Source organism: Equus quagga, chromosome 3 (assembly GCF_021613505.1).
Source record: "Equus quagga isolate Etosha38 chromosome 3, UCLA_HA_Equagga_1.0, whole genome shotgun sequence".
NCBI lineage: Eukaryota > Metazoa > Chordata > Mammalia > Perissodactyla > Equidae > Equus > Equus quagga.
The window spans coordinates 1,594,276-1,609,082 of NC_060269.1; the positions used below are offsets into that span (position 1 = coordinate 1,594,276).

Consider the following 14,807-nt stretch of genomic DNA (forward strand, 5'->3'; position numbering starts at 1 on the left):
AGGTGACTGAAACAGTCACTGAGACTTCCTTTGTAAGTTCTGCATATGGCAAACCGTCTCATCCGGGCTTTGGGTTTGGTATCTAAGGAACTGATGCTCCAAGTAAACTGGGGCAGGAAGTGTGTGATTTTAACCTTCTGTTGGATGTTTACCATCATGTGGGTTCCGAGGAGATAATCTGAGGAAGGGAACACCATGCGCCTCAGCCTGGGTGTGCCTGGAGGGCCAGGCCGCGGGCATGAGGCAGGACAAGTGTGCAGAGCCCAGGCCCCAGAGAGCCCCTCGCCAGGGGCACTGACTTATGCATTTGGGATGGAAAACCATTGAAAATTTTAATCGAGTTCCGGTAATCGGTGTGCTAAAATAAGCGCAATTCCCCAGAGAGAAGGTTGGGAATGCCAGTGCTGGAATGACTGAATCCTGGGAAATTCAGGAAATTTTGACACGATGGACTTCATGGATATTTGTTCTGTCATACGGTTTGGCCACCATCACACACCTGCCACCTCATCTTTTTGTCACACTTTTTCTCTTCTTCCTTCATTTATCATCTCAAGCAAATGTATTTTTTTTTCTTTTAGCAAAAGCATCTCCTAACTTTTCAAAATTATTTTTAGCGAGTCTAGAATTCTCCTAGTCTTTGGTTATATTATTGAAAATTAGAACTTTGCAATTGTGTTACTAAGTGGGAAAAGAATTGGTGAATGTTGAGCAAGTCATTCCCAATATCAGTAGTTTCTTTCAGATATTAGATCTGAAGGAGATGGATGTTCTGTTGACAAGGTTAAGAGTTTTGCTTGTTTTTTAGCAGATTAGATTTTATACCTAATAAGTTCTGAGTCTGAGCATGTATACAGCAAGAAGAAAGAATAAATCCGCACACGCGTGTATACACACACACACATAAATATAGTTAAATATAATTAAATAAAATTTTTTGGCTGACTTGGGTTCATAGAAAATTTACATATTTTTTCACATTCTCACTGGTTGCTCCAGTTTTCAAATTACTTTCTCCTATGTTTTGACAGTATAACTCAAGTGTTTATTCTCTACTCTCTTTTTTAGAATTTCCAAAGAATCACAAAATTTACTGGCTCTGCAGTTCAGAAGGGCTATTCCTAGCAGTACTGTTTGTCCTCCAAGCATTTCATATAAAATTCTAAGGAGGAAAAGCCAGCAAACCTGAGGACCCCCTCCAGCCCCCACCGAGTCACTTCTTTTCTGCCCGTCCCCGAGTCAGGGCAGGTAAGAAACCCTCGCAGTGGCCCTGATCAACTCTGCCTGTTACCACGGATGTCAATAGAAGCACTTTACTTTTCTACGGTCAGTCAAACAGTGTTTGGGGTAGACTTAATCCCCGTCCTTTCTCAGAGGCCCCAGGGACTTCTCAAGTTGACGGCAGCCTCTGGTCTGCCTTCACTCTCCTCTGTGGGCTCTGACCTCTTGCACCTGCCGAGATGTCTGTCCCAGAGTCCCAACCTTACTTTCTGCAAAGGGACTGACATCTCTGCGCTGGTGCAGGTCTGTCCACATTCGTTCTCCTGGCCCAGCGTGTTTCTGGACAGTGATCAAGCCACATGGACATTTAGCAGCAAGATTAGTTAAAAGAGTTGCTGTCTGGCTGTGACATTGATTCAACTTGTAGTATGACTCAATTAGCCTGTTTAGAATCTGGCTTCACAGCAGGAAGTTTCGCACATGCAAATTAGCAGTTTTAAGAGACCTGATGAAGTAATAGTTAGTTTACCCTGAAAAGCTTTGTGATCCAGAAACCAGCTGTCTGAATAAACGCCACAGTAATTAGATAGTTACCCTGCCCTGTGGGTGCCAGGGCCTGCTGCCAACATCCTCTTTTCCACTTGCTGCAATTGCTGTTCACAAGCATCCCCCTTCTCATTTCCCTCACTGAGAAATGAAATGAACCTGGCTCTTCCCTCTCAGAAGGTCCCCACTGGGTCTCCACTTCTTATAGTTTTTTTTTAATACATTTTCAGCTTTCTTCCACTTTCACTTATTTGTTACAGTCTTAATATCATCGGGCTTCGGTGGTTTCAACACTAATGGAGGGAACTAACTTAGGGAATTCCCCCGGGCCTCACCATAGTGCTGTGCGTGGAACTGACGTACAGATGGAGCAGATGACCAGGGTCCCATGGACTGAGCCGGACGACGTCTGGCTGCATTTGCTCCATGTGAATTCTAACGTCTAATGATGAGAGGAGAGTAACGTACGACCCAGGATGGGACCCTAGGTTGAAACAAGAGGTACTACCAAACCACACCAGATAGAAACACTGAAGTCTGTTCTAGAAACGGTTGCCAGAGAAGTGTTTGGTTGGTGTCGATCCCCACGGCCCTCGAAAGCAATGCTGTTTGTTTTCTTGTTTCTTCTACAATTGTGTTACATAACTCATGTGTACGTGTCCTGAACTTTAAGGTTGTGCGGTTTTGATCATCAAAAGAGATGCCTACAAATATATTTTCAAATTGAAATCAGGGCAGCAATATCAGACTGACAGTTTTTAATCCATTGGTTATTAGAAGGAAAACAATGTTTGTAATTGCTGCTATAATTTGCCAAGACTTGTTAAAAGCCTTAAGAAATATTAATAACTTTAACTCAGTAATTACACTTAATGAAATTTATCATGAGGAAATAATCATGGATGCGAACCAGGTTTTCGCCAGGAGAGCTGTATATAACAGTGAACATGGAGATCTGTCTAGATTTCAAAGATTTAGTGACTGGTTAAGTAGACTACAGTATTTCCACATAATGTTGGTGTTAAAAATGGTACAACTGAGGAAAATTAGTGCCATGAAAAGATGTTCATGTTATACTAAATTAAAAAAAAACAAATTTCCAAACATTTTTTGAAGTATATAAATCTTCTGTGTAGATGTACACACAGAGAAAGGAACAATCTGGAAGAACCTGCCTCAAAACACCCGTGGTCTTACTGTGGTTTAGGGATTGTGTCTGCTTCTTTTACTTTTCCACCTATCTTTAATTTTCTGCAATGAACATGTACTAGTTTTATGATCATAGTTTAATTTATTTTTTAAAAGAGTTTGTTCCTAGACTTCTTTCAGTGTTCACTTTGAAAGGTGTTCGTGGTTGCAGGTCCACGCGACACGCAGGTCGTGGTCAGCCCTCCCTGTGGTGGGTGCCAGTGAGCATCCGGGCTTGTTAGAAAGCACCCAGCAAGCAGGGGTTCCCACGTGCACAGCGAGGGCGCGTCTGGCCTCGTCGGCAGATTTTCCAAGTATACCAATGGCCAACTGAGCGCAACAGTTTGTCTTTGTAGATAAAATTAAGTAGAAAATTATAAAATAGCCACTTAATATATTTTGAACAACCAAATTAAGTGACTGTGATGTTTTCTTGAACCGCTTTGATCTCCGCATACTTGTTATTCAGAGCCCAGTGGAGTGATTACAAAGAACGTTTATTTACGGCTCCCACAGAGAAATAGATCATGCAAACCATAGGGATTTATTCAATTTGAATTGTCAAATTTGTATTAAGTAACTAGGTATGGGCCCAGCACTGTATTAGACACAGGAGTTATTCACATAAGTGACAAAGACAAATGTCCTGGAGGAACTCACAGTTTTGATGCAGAGACAGAAAATAACTATTTCTGACGTACATAATGGGCTTCAATACAAGCAGTGAGGACCTTATGGCAGGAGGGGAGGAAGGGCAGGAGAGAGGTTAACTCCAACCACAAGGAAGTGAGGTGGTGGCTAGAAATAAAAAGTGTGTTAGTCCCCTACTGGTTATAGGTAACAAATGAAATTCAAACTGGTTCCAATAAAAAGGCAGATTATTGGCTTCCGTAAAAGGATGTCTTCTTTAGGCAAGGCTGGATGCAGGCGACAACACCATGTTGTCAGACTTGGTCTCCCTGTCTGTGTTGACTTTATGGCGGTCAAACTCTCCACAAAGATGACTGCTGAAGACTGAAATCTACATACTTAGGGCTTACAATCCATGACCCAACAAGCACTCATTAAAACTCAGGGAGGATTCCCATTGGCTCTGCTTGGGAGCCTGCCCATCCTAAGCCAATCACTGTGGCCTGCTAGGCTACTTGCCACTGTAGGGAGTGGGCAAGGGGGCAGGGCACCATGACAATGTGCTACCAGGTCAGGCAGAGCTGGGGAGCCGTGGCTTCCCCAATAAAGAAACATAAAGGGTAGACAGAGGGGCAAACTATGGGACAAACACCATCATTACCATACTCCATTTCAGATGGGCAGGATGTTGTCAGGTAGTATGAGGGCAAAGCATGAGCAAAAGGAAAAGCTTTCACTAGGATGTAAATGCAAGGAATGCATTGAATACAGTGAGTATAAGGCGCTTGTGGGGTACAAAGTAACGGTATCCCAAAGATTACAGTGTCTGACTTGATACAGTTGTAGGTATGTTTCCCTCTATTAGACATTTGTACCTGGGGAGTTTCGCATATATGCAACTGTAAATTCAGTAATTATTCAAATGCAACGGGAACTAGCTGTTTGAAATATACCCTGTGATGAATACTTTTGTAAAACAAAGAATTAAGTTGTCAGACAAACACTGACCTTTAATTTTTGTGTTTTGTGCATATGAATTATTATATATTGACTTCGTTTAGAATAATGTACATTTAGACTAAATCCTTTTTCAAAAATTGAATTTTTAATCCATTTAAAATGCAACTCAACCTAAGCTCTTAGAGCACGCTCTTTTTCTAGTAAATGATTAATAAATGTATATAAATGCTTCCTTGAGTTTGTGTCAATAATCATAAAATCATCTACCAGTTTTAAAAGCCTATTTGGACCAGACGTAGGTTTGCTCCTTGGCCGAGCAATGACTAAATGTGAATTCATTTTATGATTCACAGAATCCCCCTGGGCCCGGGTCATATTGGGGATTGAAAACAGGTCAACTGATGCTTTAATCCTTTCTGTCCTTCAGAAAGAAATGGAATTAAAATCTATAGTTTTGTTGTTTGGTATTTATTGCACTGAGCTAAGATCATAAATAGAATGTAGAATTAGATCTTTGCTAAATGAATTTAAAATCTAAGTTAGACAGATATGTATGATTCTGACCTTGGAAAACAAATTGTAGAAGTGACAACTTAGTGAAAAACTCAGAAACAAACCAAAAAACCCAAACGGAGATGGCAAAGTCTTCTATTATTAATGTTTTCTGGTAATGAGCTAGGGTGTGGGACTAAAATGTCAGTTTTCAGTTCCAGTCCTGTCCTGAGCTTCATAATTTTGAGTGTGGCACCGCTCTTAACTCTGCCCGAATTTCCCTATCTTCAAACTGACTCAGATTTTTCAGAGAAGTCAGAATGAGATATGAAACAATAAATATGAAGCACTTTAAGTTCCTCAGAATAAAGTTTCTACAACACAACGAAATAATAATACAGTACACTATATGAATTACATCTGATCTTTTATCTCATAATGCAAATAAATTAGGGGATGAAATTTTACATCCTTTAGAAGTATTCATTTCAAAATAGGATTTTAAGTAATGCACAACTAGTACATCTAAAATAAATCAATCTACAAAAATTTTATTTAGGGGCTGGCCCCATGGCCGAGTGGTAAGTTCCCGCGCTCAGCTGCAGGTGGCCCAGTGTTTCGTTGGTTCGAATCCTGGGCGTGGACATGGCACTGCTCATCGAACCACGCTGAGGCAGCGTCCCACATGCCACAACTGGAAGGACCCAAAATGAAAGAATATACAACTATGTACTGGGGGGCTTTGGGGAGAAAAAGAAAAAAAATAAAGTAAAATAAAATCTTTAAAAAAAAAATTTATTTATACACCCTTTCGGAAAATATATTTTGCACTATGCAAAGCTATACCTTTGTGATTTAATTAATACCCAATGCATAAAGCAATAACTTAGAATCAATAATGTGTTAAATCAGTGGTAGTCAAATATATGTGATATATGTGCCATTTAAAATTATTATTAACAAAAAGAGCCATATAATCACTATATGCCTTGTGATATTTTGTATAATATTAAATATACTTAAAATATAGAAATTAAAAGTCTTGAATACCCATAGATTTCAGGCAAACAGCCATATACGCCCTATCCTAGTAACGTGAGTGCTTAATGAAGGAACATTTTGTGACATATTGGGTTAAAGTCCTAAGAGCTAATAAGAATTGCAACATAATAATGTAGTATGGAGATATAGATAATTTCAGAATACATAAAAAAAGGGAAAAAACGGCATAATCCTATATTGAAATAAACCCACTACATACCATCACAGGCAATTTGATTGCAAATAAGGCGGGGAGTTACTTGAGGACAAGACTGATGACAGGAAGGTGAGGAATTTCCTAAGGAAGTTGAAAGAAATGTGCACAGCAAGACCATATTGCATAAGAAATAGCCGACATAGGCACCAACTTTTAAACAAGGTGCAATGTGATGTACTTCTTCCCTGTTTAATAACAGACTATCTTTATCAAAATAATACCCACGCCCAGTATGGGGAACAAGAGTTGGGTCCACGTCAAAAAGGGATGGGATGAAAAGCTGAGCAGCCTGCCTCCTCCCTCCCCCTAAGTAGACCCGGCACACCCAAGGGAACAGATGCTGCAGCATGAGAAAGAAGCTGCAGCTGTTGGCCTTTGTCACCAGAATTCCTCCAGGTCTGTCTCTTATCCCATATCCATTGCTCCCAATTTCCCTCAATTTCTCTGCTCCCCTCCTTTTTTTTTTTTTGCTCCTTAGCTGAATTTGCTGTCTCTCTCTTGCCCCCAATTTTGCTGACCTGTTTTTGGACAAGCAGCTCTGCTTTTCACCTTTGAAGCTCCTCCGTGACTTGATTAGCGGTGACTTGGTTATCCACCTAAGACCGCACACACAGTAAACCATGGATGAAAGGCCCCTCTCCTACTCCCTGTGGTAGCCCAGTGGAGCCTGTGCCAATCTGGCCGTGGCCTAACTAGACACTGTTTGGTCGTGAAAGGAATTCTGACTTAAACTCAAGAGGAAGATTTTGTGTAACACCCAGCAAAATTAGGACACACACCTCACCACACTCTACTTAGCTTCTAAGCCGGCCATTCCTCTTCCGGCCATCCAATGCCTATGACAGAGTTCGGCTTCTATGACAGTTCTTGGTACACTGAAGGCCCTCAGGAAATATTTAATGAAAGGATGGATAAATGAATAAACAAATTATTAGAATGATTATGTTGGTTTTTGAGGGTGTGCATGAAGTTACAAAATATGAATCTTTGCTTAGTAGAACATGTTTGGTGAAGATTTCCATTCACATTTCTTTTAAGAAAAAAAGCAGGAAGCAGCTCAGCATACCTGTTTGTCGTCGCTTTTAGAACATCTGTGGTTTTAAAACAGCTTTGAAAATAGGCCCCTGTCTAGAATGAGGTCTGACTCCTGCTGTATAAGCAGTAGGGAATGCTAAATTCATATGCACTAGGACATACCCTCAGAGAGGGCAGTTAATAAAAGTACTGATTAGGTGGCCCAAATCTTCTCCACGCTCTGGTTCTTCCAGAAACATGGAGATGCACACTCAACTCGTTAAGACTTAGCCAAAATAAAGAAAGAGAGGGAACAGATGCACCATCCCAATTTCTTGCATGAGAAACTGCACATTTACTCTAGAAATCGCAAATAAGAATGTTTACAGAAACGGTTGGTGGAAGCAGCACGGGCTGGCACATGACATGCTCGCTGTGCAGCAGGAGGAAACACCCCGAACCCAGTGCGCCTCCCCATCAGCTGGTGCTCAGTGTTTGTGTTTCTCCAGATCGATCGGCTGGACGTGGACAGCTTGTTTAGCAACATTGAATCCGTGCATCAGATATCAGCCAAGCTGCTGTCGTTGTTGGAAGAGGCCACAGCAGACGTGGAACCGGCCATGCAAGTAATCGGTATGTTTATTCTCTTCTCCAGCTTGACAATACAACAGGAAATAATATTTTAATAACCTCCCTTTGCTTCGGTTTTGTGTCTCTGACTCACCAAGCTTCCCAGGAGATACATAAATGCTAAACCCATCTTCAGGCTCACTGTAATTACACAGACTCTGTACTTATTTTCAAATGGGTTTATATCCATTTGCTCTAGTCCCTCAGTAGCACTAAGCACACCATTTGCTTTTTAATTGTCAATGTTTCAACCTCTTTGCCTTCCAGATGTTCTCTCATTTTGTTTTATGGTTAACATTTACTTGATCCTTAAAGAATTAAATATATAAATACTTTAATAGCTTTACTGATTTTAGTCACAATGTTGTTCAGATCTTATGCCTATGAATCCATTGAGTTTGGGGTTGTAAAATCTTTTTGCATGAAGAGTTCATATGATTTATAAAACACGTATACAAGTTCCACTTTTCTCATGCTTTTCCTTTTTTCATATATTATTTGCTTTCCAAATATGTTTTTACTCTCAAACAGTCATAGGTTATTCTTTAACTCTCGTAAGACTTTTTAAAGAAATACAGAGATATCATTGGAAAAGTGTTGAGCCAAATTTTTATTCTCTCCATTTCTTGGATGTTTCGAAGGGATACTGTGTTGTAAACTCTTTGAAGGCAGTTACCACATCCAGGATATCCCACCCATAGTGTCACATAGGCTGAGAATGCTCAGAAACTTCTTTAAATCATTTTTCTATTTCACACATAATATGTATATATGCTCATTACAAAAATATTAAGACAATTCAGGAGCACAGAGTAATACAGTCATGCGCCACGTAACATTTCAGTCAACGATGGACCACATGTATGGCGGTGCTCCCATAAGATTAGCACCATAGCCTAGTTGTGTAGTAGGCTCTACCATCTAGGTGTGTGTAAGGACACTCTATGATGTTCACAGAATGATGGAATAGCCCAAAAGTACATTCTCAGAGTGCATCCCTGTTGTTACGCAACACATGACAGTACGTCTCTCCAATGCACTCTTCCCCATCAGTCATCACTGTCATCAGTTTGACATGGATCCTTTCTTTGAGACACACAAACATCTTATATCTTTATTCATTATGTCTTATATTTGTTCATGGAAATCAGTGGTATAAAAATGACATGAAATTGATCTTGTTTAGTATTTGTAGAAGACCCAAAGTTTAATAAGCAAGGCTGATCTTATACAAAGGTGAATCAACTTGGCTATCTGTGGTGTTTTACAGACCAAAAGGCCAGGCCACCTGAAAAGGTTCTCCCACAGACAGGTTTAGATGCAATCATTCCTGGTGATTAAATGTCCCCATTATGTACTGAATGTTTGTGTTCCCCCAAAACTCCTAAGTCAAAGCCCTAACCCTCAGTGTGATGGTGCTTAGAGATGGGCCTTGGGAGGGTTAGGGTCAGATGAGGTTGTGAGGGGGTTTCCCCCAGGATGGGCTTAGTGTCCATATAAGGGAAGGAAGAGAGACCAGAGCTCCCCTTTCTCCCTCTCCACCATGTGAAGACTCAAGAAGGCGGCCATCTGCAAGCCAGAAAGGAGGCCCACAGCAGGACCTGAACCTGCCAGCACCTTGGTCTTAGACATCCAGCCTCCAGACCTGTGAGACTCCGTTGTCTGAGCCACCCAGTCTGTGGTTTTTGTTATGGCAGCCTGAGCTGACAAACATAGTTTCCAACAAATTATAAAAATATTTTCTACAGGAAGGACTCTATTCATTATCTCTTTAGTGTAGATTCATTGGCCGTTCATTAATTAACTCACTCAATGAGTAGTTATTAAGCAGGAGCATGTCCAAAGAATAAGGTGCTGTGTGGCATTATTGGGTATCAAAAGATGAAAGAGATCCTCAAACAGCTCCTCAGATTGAAGATTTATTTGTGTAAAGTGCCATCAGAGTATTCTCTACACTACTGCAGGACTTCGGAGGACAAAGAAAATATTCGTTTATGGGGAATCAGAGAAGGATTCTTGAATTGTTACTTTGGCTTAAAGGTTTGGGTCAGATTTCAACAAGTGGGGTCCAGCTCAGGAAGACTATGCAGAAGTGACAGCATATACAAAAGCATGAACAGCCAATGCCACAGGGAGTCTGTGTGGGAAACTTGAGTGATCAAGTCAAGCTGGAGTGAAGGATTCAGGTGGGGGAGGAGTGAGAAATGAGTCTGTGAGTGTAGCATAGGGACAGACTGTATTTGGAACCAAAGTTTGGAATTTACTCTGCAGGTAATGAGAAGCCATTAAAAGATTTTTCTTCAAGGGTGTGAGGAGACACAAAAGTTTCTGGAGAAAGAAAACTGTGGTGGGTATGAATAGAATGGAGACAAGGAGAAAAGGAGTCTTAGAGCAGTCAACAGCTGCTGTAGATAGTACAGGCCGTGGTAACAAGCGTCTGGGCTCAGGCAGATTCCCTGAGAAGAGAAAGTAGGTCAGATGCAAGAGAAATGGGGAAGAAAGTGTAACCAAGATTTGGGGGGGCTGGCCCAGTGGCATAGTGGTTAAGTTCACACACTCTGCTTCAGCAGCCTATGGTTCACCGGTTCTGATCCTGACCGTGGACCCACACATCGCTCATCAGGCCATGCTGAGGTGGCGTCCCACACGGAAGAACTAGAACGACCTACAACTAGGATATACAACTATGTGCTGGGGCTGTGGGGGAGATAAAAAAGAGAAAGCTTGGCAACAAATGTTAGTTCAGGGCCAATCTTCCTCACAAAAAAAAGCATGCCTTTAGAAAAAAAGATTTTGGGGTTGGCTGCATGTGCTGGAGTCAAAGACAATTCCAGGTTTAAGGAGACACGTGTCCTGATTTGCTTAGATTGGTCAAGCATTCAGTCCAGTTTAGCATTTGTCCTGGATTTCCTGCTTTTTAAAGGAGGATCATTATTATAGTTGCATTACAGGAGTTTTGGTAAGACCTCCACATCCTCTGTCCTGGTGGGTGTAAGAGGCAGGTGCATTGACAGAGTTCTCATAGTCACACTCGGGGAACTCTGACAGATGGCCCATAGCTCCTTTCCCAAACCTTTCTAGTCTCAAGGAAACTCACATCTTCCTTCGAAGGGCGGCGTGCAGGGCACCGGCAGGTAAAATGATGACACTTGGACACGAGTAGCTAGCAACAGCTACTGCCCCCCTGTGCTGGCATGGGGGAGATGTAGTTGAAGCTACAGATCCTGCCGTCCCCTGGGTGCAGCAGCGTGGGTGTCACGGCCCCGCTGGGGGCCCGCGCCATGACCTGTGAGAGGCATGGAGCCACCAGAGTAACAGTCAGCGGGTTTAGTGGGACGTATAAGGGATCAAAGATTAGGTGCAAGTGAACCGCGTGTGGGCGGTGGAGGCTGACCAGTCCTGCTGCTGAGTCTGGAGGCAGTATGCTCATTTATCTCAGGATGTAAATCTATAACTCTTTATTGTCTGGCTATGCTTATTTTATTTTGCAATAAACCCATTCAGAAGCAAGGGTTTAATGTATGCATGTTTAATAAGAGTTAAGTGTTGATTTTCTGTTTCTCAAGAAAGTTGACGGTGAGCGTGTATCACCGGAAACACACCGTTCACACAGGCCCCACGGCCGTCACTGACCGCAGACCAGCAGAAGGCAGATCTGCTGGAGAGACAGCCACTGCACATCAAAAGTTAGCCATTGTTTTAAAAACACTGTGCCTGTTGTTTTAAAGCATACCTGGCACCTGCTGCCCCTGCTGTTGTCCCTGCTGCTGCTTCCACGCAGAAACTTCTTCCCGACCTGGACCCACTGGTTGAATCTGACCTGTGCCTTGAAGCCCAAGGGCATGAGGTTTAACACACGCAGCTGCAGAAGGTGTGTTTACGTGTCACTTCACGCACACGACTTCAGTTAGCTCAGATGACAGTGACCCTAAATTAATTTCTCTCATCTTTAGTTCTGAGTTTCCTTGGGTGGGTGAGAAGTGGACAGCAATGGCTACTAATGAGTTGACACCATTAGCAGAAGAGTTTGCTGATGGTTAAATTATGACAGTTTTACAATAGTGTGAGCAGATGAATTAAATAGAAAATCGATTAACTCCAATAATGCTTCAGAAATGTTTAACCCAATTCACAGAATCAAAGAAAAGTTGTTGGAAGCTTACTGTGTCAAAGGTGAATTTTCTGGCCTTATTGTAAATGCTAGTGTAACTTTAAAAGTTAAACTTGTGAATGTAAATGATGATATGAATACGTATTTTGCTGGAGCACAGCATCACAGTAAAATAATGTTTTTACTTAAGTAAAAACTCTGTGGAACAGAAATGTACGCAGGCTTGATGGAGGTGCCTATGTAATGAAGCTGTGCTTTCTGTTAACTGAAATGGTAATTGTAGTCAAAATTCACAAATAATCTTAGATATTCAAAGTTAGAGTGAACTATGTACAATATTTGGAGGATAAAGTTGATATTAGTTTAAAAAATAATCTCTTGCATGACAGTACCCACATTCTTTGCTGCTAGCCACTAACCAGCTTTTAGAAATTGCATTTTATTCGAAATCAGTTAGAAGTCTTTAGGTAAGGTATTCAACTAACAGAGGGCAAAAATAACTTCGGCTTTTTAATCTTTACAATTTGCAATTATTGAAAACAAAATCGCAGATGGGAAGACATTGAAATTTATCCCTACAAAAACAAGGAATTAGCTGAAAAAAAAAATTAAACAATGAGAGTTTGTATTGTGTAAAAAATCTAATTTTGAAATTCTGTAATTATATTTTGGAAAACTTGACTTATGGAAAGAAGTTTTTGATGCAGTTCTTATTTAATAAGATAAATTTATATCCTGTACCAGATTTTGCAATATCTACATCTAGAAAAAATATTCAAAAATCATAAATAGAAGCAAGTTATTTGGTGAGCTTTATTGTCCAAAAATAGAGAAAAAAAAGAATCTAAATGTAATTAAAAAGACAGTACCTGTGAAAACATTTTAGCTCAAATATTTACACATTTCAATACAGAGAAATATATAATCAGAATTTTAATACCTTTCATTTAGCATAATTTTCTCTTGAGCTTATTAGGTGCCTCTGTGCTTATAGGAGAATATTTTCCTGCTAAAAATATTCTGGTTTACATATTTGAGAAGCAAAATAATAACACTAGTATTGAGTTTTAATCTGTAGACTAAAATAAATACAGAGTCCATACTGATATAAATAAATGAAGAAAAAGGAAAGCTCTTCCTTACAGTAGATTTCAATGAATAAATATAGAAGGAAGGAGGAAAATAGAAAATCACCATTAGGCAAACACTGCAGTCATAATTATCGCAAAATCTATTGATTGATGCTGGATTTAGAGGGTGAAAGTTTGAGAAGAAATATACTTTTCATAGCTTTAAAGTATCTCCTAAGTAATCATTAACCTCAAAGAGAAGGATGGGGCGCTGGCCCTGAGGCCAAGTGATTAACTTCACGCACTCTACTTTGGCAGCCCAGGGTTCATGGGTTCAGATCCTGGATGCGGACCTACACACCACTCATCAAGCCATGCTGTGGTGGCATTCCCCATAGAATAGCTGGAATGACCTACAACTAGGTTATGCAGCTGTGTGCGGGGGCTTTGGGGAGAAAAAAAAGAGGAAGATTGGCAACAGATGTTAGCTCAGGTCCAATCTTCCTCACCAAAAAAAAAAAAACAACGCATAAAAAAAGTCTTGTGTGAATGTATGAACATATTAAAAAAAAGAAAGAACAGGGTTGGCCCAGTGGTGCAGCAGTTAAATTCTCACGTTCTGCTTTGGCGGCCCGGGGTTCCCCAGTTCAGATCCCGGGTACAGACATGGCACCACTTGGCAAGCCATGCTGTGGTAGGCATCCCACACATAAAGCAGAGGAAGATGGGCACGGATGTTGGCTCAGGGCCACGCTTCCTCAGCAAAAAGAGGAGGATTGGCAGCAGATGTTAGCTCAGGGCTAATCTTCCTCAAATTAAAAAAAAAAAAATTTTTTTAAAAAGAAAGAGAAGGATGGTAACTTTATGGTGAGAAAGTGGGCAGAGACCACCTTCTCCAAGTGATCAAGGTCAACAATACCAGGCAATAACACATATGACATCCTGAACCTTGTGATACAATGTGCTGAGGGGGACACGATCATGTCTGTGGTACTTTTGTCCAAAATATATGCAATCATGAGAGAACATTAGACGTCAGCAGACAAACTCCAAAGAGGGACCCTCGACAAAATAACTGATCAACACTCTTCTAAATGTCGAAGTCGTTAAAGATAAGGCATGACTGAGGAGCCGTGGTCCTTAAAGACCGCAGAAGACTAGGAGGAGTAACAGATGAATGCGAGCGGAGCCTGGATGGATCCCAGGTCAGTGAAAGAACATTAGTGCTGAACTTCAGATAAAGGGCTCAGTTTAGTTAACAGCGTTGAAGCAAACTTCGTCTCCTTTTTGGGGACGATTGTCCTATGATTACGGAAGGTGTTAACAATGGGGAAGCTGAGTGAGGGACGTTTGGAAACCATCAGTACTATTTTTACAACTTTTCTATAAGAATAAAATTAATTCAAAATAGAAAGTTAAAAGTATTACGGTTTACAGAGAAAACTCAATTGAAGCTGTTTACAATTTCAAGTTTGCTAACCATAATTTGCAACTTTGAGGAAGGTTACAGAAAGATTTACGGAAAAAATAAAATGGTAAGGCCATATTTGAAAAAGAAAGAGCTGGAGTCCTATTCTAATGTCCCCACCCTTTACATCTGGGCTATCCTTGTGACTTTCTCTGACCAATAAAATGTGGCAAACGGATATTCCACAATAGCCTTGCGACATCCACTCTCTGCTAAGGG

General features: G+C 40.9%; 1 protein-coding gene across 1 annotated transcript in view; it reads left to right on the plus strand.

The window, feature by feature from the left end:
• ARHGEF38 (Rho guanine nucleotide exchange factor 38) overlaps positions 1-14,807 on the plus strand; it is a 124,890-nt gene that overhangs the window by 45,590 nt on the left and 64,493 nt on the right. The window contains exon 3 of the mRNA XM_046655924.1: positions 7,819-7,942. Coding sequence (XP_046511880.1) covers positions 7,819-7,942 — 124 coding nt within the window. The remainder of the gene's footprint in view (positions 1-7,818; positions 7,943-14,807) is intronic.